Here is a 15,527-nt window from a genome sequence, read left to right on the forward strand (position 1 = left end):
ACACCATTTTAAAAACATCCTTGAAAAAGAAGCTAATTCTCTTGCTCTTAGGACCCCCCAAAGGAAGGAAATGAACATCCACAACGCAAACACTGCAGTCTTGCGCTTTGAATTACGTTGTGGAGTTTTCCCTTCCCTTGAACGCTCTGTATGAAGAAAGAGTTGTGTTTTTACAAGCATTTAACTTTTAGAAGTTGCTTCATAGCACATTTATAATGCTGTGTTCTAATGCCTCATCATGGAGAGAACTCGAGTATGTTGAGTTTGATTTAATTTTTCCTAGGCACACCTTTGCCGAGGCCGGTTCTGATTGCACAGTCTGAGTGGAGCCTATTGCATGATCAGCAGACAGACCCTACAGTAAGTACAGGAGACAAGTCTGTACTAATCAGTCATTTCTTGTTTGGTTGGGAACTACAGAAAAAAGCAAAATACTTAACTGTGAAAAGTTACAGCTGTTGGTTATCTACAACTGGCCGGTTTTCTCTCTGCCTGAGCTGCTGAGCTGATGTGTTAAGAGCATGTTTTCTTTCCAAAAAAATCTGTCTGGTTTTCCAGGTTCAGCAGTACTTTTAAAAGTCATTCTTAATACACCTTAAATTATGGCTTTAAGAGTGTATATGTGCTGCTTTTATGGAGTTTGCTGTCTGGCCTTAATTGATCAGAGGATAATTCAAGCTGGAAAATTGCAGCCTCAACCCATGGCATGAAGCAGGGACTGGGGCCAGGCTGCTCAGAGCTTTATCCATTGGGTCTTGAAAACCTCCAGAGATGGAGACTTCATATCCTCTATGGGCAACCTCTGTCACTGCCTGCTTAAGTTTTTCTTTATATCCATATTTATTTTAAACAAACTGCTTTCTGCCCACCAGATTTCCCTTTTCACATCAATTTGTTAGTTACTCAAAGTCATTCAGCATAAAGAGCCGGCAAAACTTAAAAGCATATTAAGTCCTCTTTACATTCATGTCTGTCTTTTTCACGCACCTCCAACACATTTTACAGTCACCTTTAGACACCACTTAAAGATGTGACAAAAAAGATAGATGTGAATTTTCAGGGACTATAAATCTAGCGTAAGAACCAGTCTCCCTCATCTTACAAATAATTTGCAATATGACAATTAACTTTTCATTAAGTAAGCTTCTGATAACGAAATCTGTAACTACTGTAGCTGTTTTGACAGTTACAGCAAGTCAGCAATGTAGGAGCATGTAGATGTATCCATGGGTGGTGTGTATTTTTTGAAGATGTTTTCATCCTCTTCAATTTCTGCTGTTCTTTTTGTATTTTGGAAGGATTTTGTAGAATGATTTTAAATATTTCTCATTAACAGGGTTTGAAAACTACTTCTCCAGCACTACGCGGTAAGTGATGGGAAAGTGTTTGTTTGTTTGCTTGGTGGTTTTTGGGTTGGGGCTCCCCCCCCCAATACATTTTTCCTACTGAGCAAAATTTAGCCTGAGCTTGGCTTTTGCTCTGATGATATCTGAGTGCATTGCCAAAAAAATGGCGTTTCTGAAAAGGTCTTCTGTTTTTAAAGCCTCTGAGGTTTATAAGGAAGCAAGTTACAAGTCTGATTTAAAAATTAATGGTAAACTTTGGGTATGCTAAAATATTGAAGACCAAAAATACTGAATTTAAATGCATATGTTAATAACAGTGTTATTTCTGCTTAATTAGAACATTCTGACGTTATTGCAACAGAAATTGTAAAGCTTGCTGAATTAACATCTTTAATTTCATAACAGCAGAAGTAAACCTCAGATAAGTTCAGTAGTGATGTATGTGTGTATATATGCTTGTTGCATATTTACCCAAGTCTTTGATAGTCTGAAAAGGCTTCATTAAGAAGAGCAGTCTATCACCTGATGTTTGCAGCAACCTGTCTCAGCTGTAAACTTCTGCCATGTGTCTTCTGTGTACACTTGGATGGGCTTTTACAGTCCATTTGGAGCTGTATGTTAAATGCTTTTAACATAAATTAGTTTTCAGAAATATTACAGGTTTGCTGATCAGGTGATGATACAAGTAATGCAAAACATAGCAACTTCTTGTGTTGTCTTAAACATCTTTAGTCTAGCTAGAACATGAACGAATGCATTTATATCAGTGTATTAAATGGTACTGTGAGCTCTTGCTATAGATAGGTGCTCCATGGGATTTTAAATATCCATAAAAACCACCTAAAAATGTAATAATCCGTATTTGGCAAACAGGAATGTGTCACTGGCATTGAACATCTGCCTCGTAAGCAATTTTGAAATAATGTTTTTTAAGAAATTAGAAACTGGCTTTTAAATCTTTATTCTTGTAAATAAAATCTGATGCAAGTTGTGTTCTGGACTGAGCTGTAATGAAAAATACACAGTGCTGACTCAGTGAATGTTACAGTAAGGGGGGTGTGTGTGTTTTCCAGATCGTCCTGAAAGAAGCAACAAGACACCAGCTGATGTTTTACCTCAGATTTCTTTTTCTGGTTCCACTGATACAAGAGGTCAAATTTCAGAATGTCCTGCAGAAGTAACAGATATTGGTATTACAATTCATTCAAAGCATAATCCGTAGATGATTTAAACAGACTTATTAACAGGACTAGTTTGGGTAGCTTCTACTACTGATAGCTGCTACTACTGTCTCTTTCCAAGTTGCTGAGGTGCAGAATCCAGCCAAAGAAGCCTGCCTTGTCTCTTCAGCACTGCTGAAAGAGTTGTTCCCAGATTGAGCGATTCAGCCATTCTTCACTTTGTTGTTTAGAGTGTATCAAACACAGAATCAGACAAATGGGATGTGATTTCTGTAGAGCACTGAAAACTTTCAGAAATAATGCTTTGGTGTGCAAGGAGGGAGGAAAAATAAATTGGCAAATGAGAACAGAGGCTGTAATACTGTATTTACTGAAAAATACTGTCAAAGTGAGGTTTAAATAGTGAATTATAATTATATGTACAAATTCTTCATGTTTGTATTTCAAATGGCCATAGTTCCTTTAGAACTCTTAATACTACAAAGTCCTTTTCTAGGTCTGAGAATAAACCTCCTCTGTAAGAACTGGGACATCTCTTATAGTAATCCTTTTGACTGCTGCCAGCATATGTGAGACTGCATTGTCTGAGTGAACAGAAGTGTTAAATACATTTCTTTCCTTAGGTTTTGGTAACCGCTGTGGAAAGCCCAGAGGACCAAGAGAGCCGCCTTCAGAATGGACATGATCCAAGAACCAATGGACATAACATACTGTCAATAAATTGTACTGGAAAATTCAAGTGCCACTGAGAACTAGAAGAAAATAGTATTCCACTTTTTGGGGGGGTGACTAACACAGAGCAGTGTAGATCTAACTACCAAATGGTACACCCTTACAGTACATCCCATGCAAAACCTTAAACATTGTTCACGACAGTGGATTCCAGTATTACAACTTAACTTTTTGCTGGGGCCATCTACCTGCCTTATTACACTTAGGAGAAAGTATTACATATGATTTATTTTGTAACTTCAAGTATTATTGCCTTAATGTCTTTTAACCCTGTTACACGCTGCTTGTAGACATATGTTAATATAGTAATACTTTGGACGGATTGTGTTTATGGACTACTTTTTGCTAACGTTTGATTACCATGTATGCATTATTTTGTATATGTACAGGGCAAGTAAGTATATAATTTGATAAAGTTGCAATCATAAAATATTAACAGAAGATGTAAGAAATCTCTGCATGAGCTAAATTTTTTGTGTACCTTATTTGTAAATTATTTGCCCTGAAGTTTTAGAAAATAGTTTCTGGGTTTTTTTACCAAACTTGCTGGACACACACAGCCGGAATTGCAGGTTAGCAGAGATAAAGATTGTAATACATTTTGTAAATTGTAAGCAAAAGGTTATTTTTATATTATATACTGTTTAATTGTCAGACCTAATTTGTTCTGGTTTTCATCTAGTCACAGAGATTCAGTAAGTGCCTTGGAACAGTATTGAATTCTCTTAGCCTGTGTATGTTACTTCAGTGTTTTGAGTTCATCTGGAATTAGGTTATCAAAAATATTTGTACATTTCTAGCATATTTGACCTGCCAGTAAAAGAGAAACAATTCTACATGATCGACACGCTTTAGTTTTCATTTGAATGTTTCATCAGTTGCAATCTTTAGAAAAATAATCTCTCTCAACTTTCTGTATAATAGGATTTTACAGTTTTAAGACGGCGTGTTTCTAATTTGGGAAAACCAGAACACACTGGTGAAAGGACTGTTTAAATACCACTGTCTTCTCCTGCAAATGGTAAATACCATTTTTGTTGTTCAGAGACTGTGTATGTAAGAAAGCGACTTATATGAAGGTTCACATAGAGCCCTTGCAGCTACACTGTATCTTGGCAATATATTATGTCAAGAGTTAATCCTTATAAGGATTCCTTACTTAAACTTTTCTGTAATACAATCTTTAAATTAAAGACAGTCAAAATCTCACTATGGGTGTTTTTACTCTTAGGGAAAAAAACGTGTTTGGAAGCAAAGTAAAACCGAAGGATGAAGGATGGCAGTCTTGCTTAGTTTATAGATCTTGTACTTTCAGGGCCTTATTTTTAGTAACAACTACTTTAAAAGTTCTGGCTGGCAATGTTTGGGGGGAGCAGGGGTGGGGAGAGAAGTGCTTATTTAAAGTAGTGAAACTATCTATTAATCTGAACTTTAGCCATGGAAACATTGCGCCTGATTTACTACTTGTATCTTTAGGGCCTCTCTGCTAAAAGAGAGCTAATGCCCAGATAGCAGCCCTATTACAACTCCCAAAAGGTACAGAACTTGCAATTACTGTCTTCGTCTGTGGATTAATCACCCTGCAGTTGCTACAGGTGACAGACTGCTTAGCTGGGAGCTCTTTCAAAGAACTGCATGCACTTAACTTCCCATGGACATAGTTTTGTACTTATTCATTTAAAAATAAATAACTCAATGATATATGCCATTTGGGATAACCTATAGGAAGTAGATTGCTACTTTATAAACAGTTCAGACAGCTGGGATGTCTTAAAGTTGGCCTGAACATGGTTTCCCCTTCCACTTCCCCTGCACTGAAGATTAGCTTTGACTTTCCTATGGACCTCCTGTGGTTTTGCAATGCTCGATGGGCTGTTGTCGCCCCTGGACAGTCCAAATCATTGCAACTTTGTGAAACAACTGTTAAATAAGAACATTTCCAAATAGGGTTTGGATGTACAGTTTAAGGATCATTTCTGTATTTCTCTACCCAGAAAATATAGAACCATGCAAATTGTGGATTTTCCGCTTTCCACATTTGAGTTTCACTCAGAGCAAAGGCTGACAAGAATCTGTGCACTATATACAGGCCATCTGGTAATGTTTCATTAAAGTACATCCAGGTTCCTATTTTTTCCCTTAGATTTGCACAGATTTGGATCTTATTCCAGACTGAGTTCATCACAGAAAGCTCTCAGCCTTTCTTTGCTTTAGCAATATGAAACTGCAGTTTTCCTGTACGGATTTCTGTATGCTTTGACACACTTGTCTTACAGCTGACTGCTGCTGCTTACATTCACGTATTTTATTTCAGGTAAGCTGACAGTTTTAAATGCAAGGCAAAACCTGCCCAATGTCATTACTTCCTCTCTCCGCTCTTGTGGGTGGCACAAAGATAAGCACAGGGTTGGGTGCTGGATGCTGGATAGTTTCACGTCGTAACTTTGAAACATTATCTAGTCTTAAAAGCTTCTGCAGAAACCCAAGACCTTTCTTTGCTGTGGTTTATTTTAAATTGAATCTAAAGGGGTTTAGAATATTACTGAAGTTTGCAAGTTATCACTGAGTACAGATGTAGACCAAGTCATTTGATACATACATTGAAATCCATCGTGGAACAATCTTTCCTTTTGTTTAGTTCCAGTCTGCCATGTTACTTATTCTGAAAGCAGTCTTCAGTCTCTTTAAGTGCTGCTTTTATGGGGCATACAATTGACTTGAGCAATACCAGTGCTCCCCAGCAGGGAACCAGCACTGCTATTCAACTCAGCTATTATTATTAGAAACCACTGCATTGGCTTGTTTGTTTCCTCACTATTTTTCTTATGTTCTGTTTATTAAATTTCCTAAATGTAGTAATATTGAACAAACCATGCAGTAAATTATCACATCAAGAGAAGAATGTGTTTTCTGGGTTTTATAAGTGTCAATATACTTGTACTGTTGATGACAAGTGGCTCCTGTGTTATCTGGTGGATGTGGAAGGAGAGTTCTACAGCAATTAAAGCCTCTTTCATCAAGTCGAGCACAGACTCTGGACTGCAAAGGAAGAGCTGGGCAATGGCTGTACCTTAGAGCATCTGCTGTTCGGTGTACCTGAGGAGTGAAAGATGGTGGTAAGGAGGGTGTTTGTGAGGCATAGTGGAGATTAGGCAAGCTCTGTGTAGCCTGAACGCTTCAGAGAGTCTTTGGCCCAGTGCTGGGCAGACCACCCACTATCCAGCTGCAGCCATTCCTAATTTATTGAACTCCTAAATATAACGTATCTGTGTAATGTAAGATGGTTGGGATGTTCCAGTGACAATCAGCAAGAACAGTTATGATTGCTGAAGCAAGGAAATGGCCTGGTAAAAAGTGAAGATCATGAGTGGCATTCAGGGGAAAAAAACATTATAAAAATTGCTTTTTCATTATTGCTGTTTTCAGTCTGAAAATACTCTTTCCACTGCTGGATCACGGCAGAAATGAGAGCTAAGCCTTACGCTCCCTGGCAGGAAGGAGGGGATGAATTATCAGCGTTAAGCAGGTGATAAGCCTGGACCACACAGAGCACACTGCAGACAGGACTATTTCTCCCAGTCTGATTTGGCAGCTCAGCAGGGTTAAGAAAAGCCTGCAACCTCTGGCAAGGTTATCCTAAGGTGTAATGACCCAGACATAAAGGCTTTTTTGTTGTTCTTTTTCTATGCTGATTTGTACTTAACAGCGGTGGAATAAAAGAATAAAGAACTTTGAAATGTACTTTGAGTTTAGCAACCGACTTGCTGGCTTTCACAGCACCTGAGTGAAAGGGCTGGTGTGTTGCAAAGGCAGCGGGAGCAGTGCTACTGGTGGAAAGGAAGAAGTGTATGTCGTATCCACTCAGAGTAGTCAGATGATGCTTCTGAGTGGGAAGGACAAAGCCAGGGCCTCTGCCTGTGAGGTGTGTTCAGCAGGGAACATAAGGGGTACTAAAGATCAGTTTTAACCTTGAAATAGTAATTTGAACAAGTCACAGTAAGTAGTTATGAATACGAACTGGCTTTATAATACAGCAAATTACTTGAAATGGAGAAACTCAAGTTTTAACACAGAATTTTCCATGATAAATATTACCCAGAGACAAAACATTGTCTTGTAGGCAATAACAAATGCACAGTTCAAGTGGATTTTGACGCAGTCATACTGAATTTGTCTGACTAGTTAAGTAACTGTTTTTATGTTGATATATTTAACTGAAAGTATTTTCTTCTTTCTCTCCCATAGTAGGGATAGTTGCAGGTCAGTTGGCCGAATTGGTAACAACCATACCTCTTAAGTCTATAGCACCTGACGGAATACTAACCTGATGCACTGACAGAAGTACAGCAGAGAAGTCCAGCTGGAAGGGAATGGGCATCAGTGATGGCTGGGTTGGTGGCAACAAGCATAATAATGAGAAGAGTGGGTAGGAGGAGGAAAGCAGAGGAGGAAAGCCAAATGGAGCATCGGCTGATGGCCAGGAACACCTTTGTGCAGGGGAGATGGATCTGATTCTAAGAGCACACCTATGTGACGTTAGGGACTGCTCAGAGCGCCCATGCTGCTGGAAAGCTTCAGGGAGGACTGCTGAAGTGCACTGACAGCATATGAAAGATGGGAAAGAAGTAGAAAGGAGTATGAGCCACAGGAAGTATTTTCAGGACAGTGTGAGGAGGAAAGGGGTCCCGCATTTGATGTGTCTGAAAACAAAATGCCTTTGGAAAGTGGTTTGTCAGAGAAGCTGCATTGGACACAGCCCAAGAACTTTCAGGAACTGAATGCAGGAAGTGGTCATGGAGGTGAAAATGAAAACAAATATTAGGAAGGCAAATTAATTTGGGAGGCAAAAAGCTCAAGCATTACATAGGCCCATGTGCACTCACTGACATGGAAATGGAAGCGTGTACTGTGAAGAGCTTTAAAGGGAGGAGCAAAAGACAACAGCAGGGTGGAGATCAAGGTTAGGATGGAATTGAGGTCAAGCAGAAATACTTGAGAAAAAAAAATGCATGCATTTGATGGGAGGAAAATGATATGTGACAGAGGCAAATCAGTGGGAGGAAGTGGTGCAGTTGGAGGCTCCCTGCAGTCGAGGGAGGGCAAAAATGGAAAATTGATGGAGCTGAATTAGGTGTATGGCAGATTCTACAAGTGGACTGCATAAAACTCACTTCCACATTATCCCTTAGAGCTGTGCATGAGAAGGTTGAAGACACTGAAACAGTTCACTGCCTTTTCTTTGAGTATGAGCACGTTTATAGACCTGCAGTGAGCATCTCTCAAACCTTGATACAGAAAAATCCTCTGGCTCAAAGCCACTTCAGCCCCACTGCCAGCTGAACTGCAAAGCACAACTGGTTGTGACCTCTGAGCCATGTCTGGCTTGCTCTTCCTTAAGGGTTCATCATGAATTTTGCCATCAACAATATGTAAACAACGTGGTTTTGTATACATATTCATTGCAGCCCTCAGCTCTCTGACACATAAAGAACTGGAGAACGTTACCCCTTATTTCAGTCTGAGCCAACTAGGTTAATGTAAATCAGACTGAATAAGCACATTGACGGATACAAGCTCAGAGATGAGATTTACTCTCTTAGGGCTTTTTGTAGCAGCATAAGTGTCTACCACTTTAAATTATATAAATTAGTAAAACATAAGATGAAACGTTCTAATAAGCTGCATACTGGTAAATTCTGTACGTGCTGTTCTCCACAGGTACAGGCTGGAACTAAGGGCTTAGCTTTTCTCCGAGTCAGGTGTTAAGCATCACCAGGGTTCCACTAATTCAACCTGGAAGTCTTGAAACCTGCACTTGACACTGAATGTGAGATCAGTACATGTCTATACACACCATGAAATCACAACTGCTCCCGATGTAATTGCAGCTGTGTTTCGAATGGACATTTACTTACACGGCTTTTAACAGACTGCTTCAGCCCTGTCCTCTATGCCAGACCGCAAAAGAAGCCTTGCTTCGCTGCAGGTTCCAGGCTAACCTGCTTCTGTTGATTCAGAGCCTTTTCTTGCTTTCTGAGTATCTATTTACCTCCAAGCATGTCAAGCAGTGCTATAGGAGCCACGTTCAAACTGTGCTGCTGGGGAATTTATTGTTGCAGCTGCTGTAGGTGTGATTTAGTAGTGAAAGCTCAAGTCAGTTGAATGATGTGAATATACATGAGTGGTTAAGGTGCAGGCTGAATTCTGGTGGCCACTAGCTCTGCACAGCTTTGGGCACTGTGTGGTCCTAGCTGCCTTCCTACTCAACTGGGGTTTGCCCACAGTAGTGGGCAAAACTATACCTGTTTATAGATATAGTATATCCTAGCTATTAAGCTCATGCCTGCAGTGTAACCCTGTCGCACTGCAGCCAAAGAGAGAAAACCAAGAGAGGGCTGGACTAGAGAAAGACTAGAAATGAAAATCACCTTGAAGAGGGGAGTTGAAGGAGCAACAAGGAGTTAAGGACTTTGGAGAATGCTGGCTTTATACTGAGCAAATACACCAGCATATGCACTGGTGTGCAGCTACCACTTTGAGAGTTTTCTCCGTGCTTGAGGGAGAAGTAACAGCAGTATAAGCAAGTCATGATTACTGCAGCCCTTCACCGAAAAAGGGCCTTTCACATGATCCTTAAATGCTCTTCAACTCTGAGGAGTTGAAACAGCTTCCACAGAAGTTTATGCTCTGTGGGCTTAAAAAGCAGGGGTAAATGCAAATGACACTTTAAACTAGGACACAGTGTAGCTGGTGCAAGCCAGAGCAATGCCCCAACTGGCCTTCTGGAACCCTCAGCATGTTTTAAGCCTTTTAAGATAGAAAGTCTGCAAAGTGTTTAGTAATAGTCCTGCTGCCACACAGTAATAGACAGGCTCTGTCTGATGAGACTTTGACTTTTTCTGACCATTTCAATGCATGCACTTAATCAAAACACGGGTTTGTTGAGTGCTGGACAATCAATTAAGAGCTAGAAAATACTGTTCTCTCCTGCAGTGCCATGGTATCCCCAATCACCCTCAAGATCTGAACCAAATGCTGAACTTCATCACATCAAAGACTATGCATGGCAAAAGCTTAGTGTTCACAGCCTTAAAACAGTGAGTACATGTTTGCCTGTGTGCTCAAATCTCACAGTCTGAACTTCTGGAGTAAATGGTCTTTTTTTGAACAGGTGTAACTGAACACATCTTCCGTTCTGATCCATTAAGTTGTCGTTGCTGTAACAGTTGATTTCTTTAACCACTTGACTGTTGCCTCTGAAAATATAGCATGTCTGAATGAAGAACTTACTGTGGGGAAGCCAAGGCAAGAAATTAGCTTTGCATTTTGGCTAAAATGCTGCAAATAGTTATGTGAGTAACTTACCTATGTAAACAGCCATAGCGAACTCAATGAGGCTATTCATCTGCAGAGTGAAGCATGTGAGTGTGTGTCTGCAGTGCTGGGGCTCCCATAAGGACAGCAGTTAGTTCTGTCTTTGTTAGCACGACTGAGCTAGATTCCAGCTAGTGATGTGGAAACTGCCTTGCACATCTACAGCTCCCAATCTGATCCACAGAATTACAGTCCTTCATGTAAAAGATCACAGGCATGTAAGGAAATTGATCTTTTCAGTAGTTAGGGCCAAAATCTCATGGAGAGCTTGACTGTCAAGTCAAAGGAAGAGCTGGACTTGATTCAGAGGATCCCATTGTTGAAACATGGAATATCAAAGACTGTGATGAGCTTTTCTGCTTACTGACTCTGCTTACTGTTCACCAGAAGATATTTGGTGTGCGGATCCATCACATTGTAAACTCCACCCACCAATCTGTGGCCTACTGTCAAAAAGACAAAACATCAGGTTCAAAATCAGGTTCATGAATCAGTCTTTTTAAATCTTTTGCTACATTTCTTCAAGCTGTAATTAGCTCTCTTGCTGCTTTCACTTCTTGCAAGTACATTCCTTGTCCAAGTGAGCCTGGAGAAGCTGGCAGGAAGAAGACACAAATCTATGAGGAAACATGCAAGCTCCCTGCTGCCCGTTGGCTGTAGCTGCTCTCCTTTTACCTGCTGCATCTCCCAAATGGTTTCATCGTTCACTGCATGTGCTTTGTCATGAATAGGTAACGTTGATATCACTTACGTGTTTTATGAGACCTGCCCAGTGCACTCCCTGTTTTAGGATTTCACTCTTAAATGCACTGAACACAATTGGTTTGCTGTACATGCAGGCATTTTGGGTCTGGTTCAGTCTAATTCCACATGTTAATTGATATCTAAACACAGTGAAACCCCCAGCAAAAGGCTGGTGATTTTGTAAAGAAACAGTGGTGTAGCTTATGATCTGTATTTCATTTGCCACCATTAAAAACTAATATGGCCATCACTGTGAACTCCAATAAGGAACTGACGGTTGCATTTCCCATTGATGTGAACAGTCTGTGCTGTCAGGCTCTTCTGAAAGAGCACTCATAAGTTGGTTGGTATAAAAGTTAATTAAAAAATGAGTCATTACTCAGGTCACGAGATCTGTGGGGAGTAATTTGTGAGCACTTCAAAAGTGAAGCAAGTTTCCTGGATAGAGAACCTGAGCCAAAACATGTTCATAAAGTACCGTGGTCTCTGGTGTGTGGTAAGAAGTGAGTGTGGCAGTGTCAGGCAGAACGAGGAGCACGTAGCTCAGGAGGAGCAAGTACAAGGAAGAAACTGTCTTTGCCTTGGGTAATAAAAAGTTGAAGTGAACTTGTTAAGCAGGTTCCCAGTTTTGTAAGATCCTTGGAGGGCAGGAGAGGTGTGGTTGGGTAACAGGAATGCAGGACAAGGAAAACACTTCTTTAAACAAATGGTTGGGGTTTGAGTTTCTACAAAACAGGCAGTTGTGTACCAGCCTTTTGGGATCTGCCTGATCACGCCCGAAAGGTCATTCCTCAGGGTTGGTGAGAAACTGGTGTCAGGATCTAATACGGATAAATTGATCCTTGGAATGTCCTGGGGTGAGCGAGAGGGGTGGAGAAATGAGGAATGACAAGTTTGGAAAGCAATGTGTTGTCACGCGTATATTCTGAGACCTCAAAGTGACACTTGAGCAGTGGCAGTTTATTATACCATTGCCATGTAATGAACACATATTTATCTTAATGTCTGTTGATATGCAATCCACTGATAAGAAGGAAGCTATGCAAGTGATTATTTTGTTAATGTAAATCAGCCTGTATCATACTTTATGACTAGTGGGACATGTAACAGTCCTGAAAAGCGAAGCCGAGCAGGTCTTTCTCTTTCTGTGCCCTCAGACAGTGAACTGATACAAGGTCAGTGATGCTGGAAAGAACACTCAAGTGGATCTTATTTTTAAATACACCCATTTTGGAAATAAATTTCCAGACCCTACAGAAATATTTCTGCAGCTGAATTAGTTCTTTACAGGTTGGACGCCGTGTCATGGTCAAAGTTTGCCTGAATTTACCACTACATCATTTGTGCCTTTCACATTTGCCAGTTAGAAAAGCTGAACTCCAACTCAGGCAGCAATTCCCCAACAGGGAGGGTGGTCTCAGGCTCCTTGAGTTTCTATTATAGTTAAAAGCTGAAAGAAGTTGGGCCTGCTCTGGACCTCAGGCACTTGCCAGTGTTCTCCAGGTGACAACGCTGGGATGGCTCCACAAGACAAAAAGGTCTCTTTTACAGATGTTCCAGGTCAGGCTCCATGATTCAGCTCAGCCCTGCCTCTAGGAGACGTTTGGCTCATGGGGAGGCAGCTCTTCCCCTGGGCCCATCCACTGCCCCAAGATCACATAGAAAGTGTTTGGGAAGGGACCAGCATTTGTCACTGAACTGGATGCTTTGTGCATTGGTAACTCAGGGCTTCTCTCCCCATCCTGTCTGCATCTGGAGCGTGTGACGTGCTCTCTGGACTTCCTTGTAACTCGTAAAATGTACAGGTTCTCTTGCAGACCACACTTGTGCCTATCTGAATTTCTACTGGGACAATGAAACAAATCCCTGCTTTGCTAGAGACCAAAATATACGTGACAGCAAGATCCAGAAAAGGACACCAGCATGCATGTCATCTTGTAAACGTGCTGCACACTTCAGTAGGCTGACTGGAGTCAGTTTTTATGTCAATGGTATTATTTATCTCACAATGTATCAATCAAGCACTTTTCCACATCACTTCTTTCAGTGGTTAAGCTCCGTTTTACATGTGAAGGATTTTTCTGTTTCTCTCTCTCCCCTCCCTCCTGCTCCCTATTCCCCATTGTCTTCAAGCACCAGAAGCCACCAGCACGAGGGAGCTCACCTGGAGCAGGCACTGGGCCAGAGTCTGTGGTGAGATGACAGATCCTTTCTACAAGTTTGCTGGAATTCGGGGCTATCCACCACGTACACTTGGCATTCATGCCTCTAAGCCAGGGCAAGAGCGTACAAGTAAAAACATACGGTACAAAGGTGATTTTATGTAAACAGGCTGTGAAGAACCAGGTTATCGTCCATGTTCAAGACAATGACCCGAGGCTGATGGTGATGTGTTAGATCTCCATTAACGTTATTCATTCCATCCTGAATGGATCCCAAAGCCCCTAATTGCCATGCAGCACACATACTTAAACATTTGTGGGTGACTTACTTAATGTAAATATATTCTAATGAGAAATAAGTACAGTATCTTCCACTTAAACCTAGCCTGCAGTCTCTGTGAGATGCTCTCCTAATCCCATGGTCTAGACGCTTCAGGTACAATTATCTTCCAGTTATGTGGATCCATCTGAGAAAATCCAAGGACATTATGGCAAATGTGTTTTTACTTGCAGCAGTTTGTCTTCAATTAGCTGTTTCCCAGAACCACTGAGGAAGCTGATCTGAGGAGCTGCTGCCTCTAATGTGAAATAGTTTGTGAATAGACAGAAAGCTCTTTACTGTGGATTTTTCCATATAGATGCTTGAGAGAAACTGAGGTGAGCAGTGAAAGATTAGCTGCTACTTATAAGTAGCTGGTTATTTTTATATATATAAACACGCACACTTCTAAACTACTGCTCTACAAGTAAGTGCCAGTCTCTAAGACACAAGACCTGAATTTCCTAGAACTAAATGTACTGCAAAGAACTCCCTCTGAAACAGCTTAGATTGTAAGTGTCTAGGGGCAGGGGAACAAATAACATCAGGAAATCATTTAGATTTCAGTTTTTAAAAGAAACTACCCTGACCTACTCAGAAATACCTTGCTGCTTCCATTGCAAAATGTGCCAGAAGGGAAGAAAGCAGTGTTTAAACCAGTGGTTTCAGGGGGTTCCCTTTTTTCCCTTCTAGATACATAGGAAATAATTATTACAGCAGTTGAAATGCTAAAAAAAAAAAAAAAAGGCATAAAGTGCTTTGATTTATTTAGCTAAAAGTGCCTGTAGCTTTATTTTGAGAGAAGCACCAACAGCAGAAGCCTTGGGTAGAGCATTAACATTCTAACTGGGACAGCCTGATCATTTCAGTTCAGCTCTAGAAAAGAGTTCAAGGGTTTTATGAGGATGATGGAGACAGCAGATTCATGCCAGAATTCTGGGGTTCTCTGTAAAATCTTTGTCAATAAAAAAGATAAAGTTTTTTACGGTCTATGAGGCTCACAGTGGCTGGAGCACCAACAAGAGAAGCTGGTGATTTCCAGGCACAGTCCTACGGAGTGCTGCCTACACAGGAGCCCTTCTCCTGTGGCTTCCTGCCCACCAGGGCCAGCTCCAGCCTTGCTCTAGCAGCTGTCCTTTATACACTGCAAGAAGGTTTAGGCTCTGCACTGTAGGTTTAAAAATGCAGATAGGGTATGGTGAATAATTCTGGGTGTGGTCAGACCCTGAGGGAATTTAAATAAAGGTGGTTATAATGGTAGTGGCTTCTAAGGGAAATGAAAAGAAAAAGACTACTCATGTAACTATCTGTACAGATCTGTGCTGAGCAGAAGAGAAACTGGGTATCTCAAATGGTAGTGAGCAGGGTGTTAACTCCAGAGGGGCAAACCAGCAGCTTCATTTGAAGAAAATTAATTGCTAAATGAATATTTACTAAAATAAGAACACGAGTAAGACCTGTTTTGCTTGATCTGCATCCTCTTACTTTCATACTCAAGTTTTAGTCATTATGTTCCTTTTGTAATGAAAAATCCTAAGAACCTTCCAAATAGTCTAATTTCTTTGGATGTTATGAAGACAACAGCAAATTATCTTTTCAACTGCAAGAAGGTAGAACTTGAAATTGTGCATATCAATAGTCTAAAAGTTTGATCCAGTGCCGTGATTGT

The 15,527-nt window shown here is 40.7% G+C and overlaps 1 protein-coding gene across 1 annotated transcript in view; it reads left to right on the plus strand.

Annotated features, from left to right (window-relative positions):
* PTPN12 (protein tyrosine phosphatase non-receptor type 12) overlaps positions 1-4,468 on the plus strand; it is a 71,895-nt gene extending 67,427 nt beyond the window's left edge. The window contains exons 15-18 of the mRNA XM_057422416.1: positions 284-360; positions 1,337-1,367; positions 2,420-2,536; positions 3,151-4,468. Coding sequence (XP_057278399.1) covers positions 284-360; positions 1,337-1,367; positions 2,420-2,536; positions 3,151-3,212 — 287 coding nt within the window. The 3' untranslated portion in view covers positions 3,213-4,468. The remainder of the gene's footprint in view (positions 1-283; positions 361-1,336; positions 1,368-2,419; positions 2,537-3,150) is intronic.
* Positions 4,469-15,527: the final 11,059 nt, after the last annotated feature.

This window comes from Pezoporus wallicus, unplaced genomic scaffold (assembly GCF_028554395.1).
Source record: "Pezoporus wallicus isolate ANWC-B61680 ecotype Strahan unplaced genomic scaffold, APGP_CSIRO_Pwel_v1 contig_3058, whole genome shotgun sequence".
NCBI classification, from domain to species: Eukaryota; Metazoa; Chordata; class Aves; order Psittaciformes; family Psittacidae; genus Pezoporus; species Pezoporus wallicus.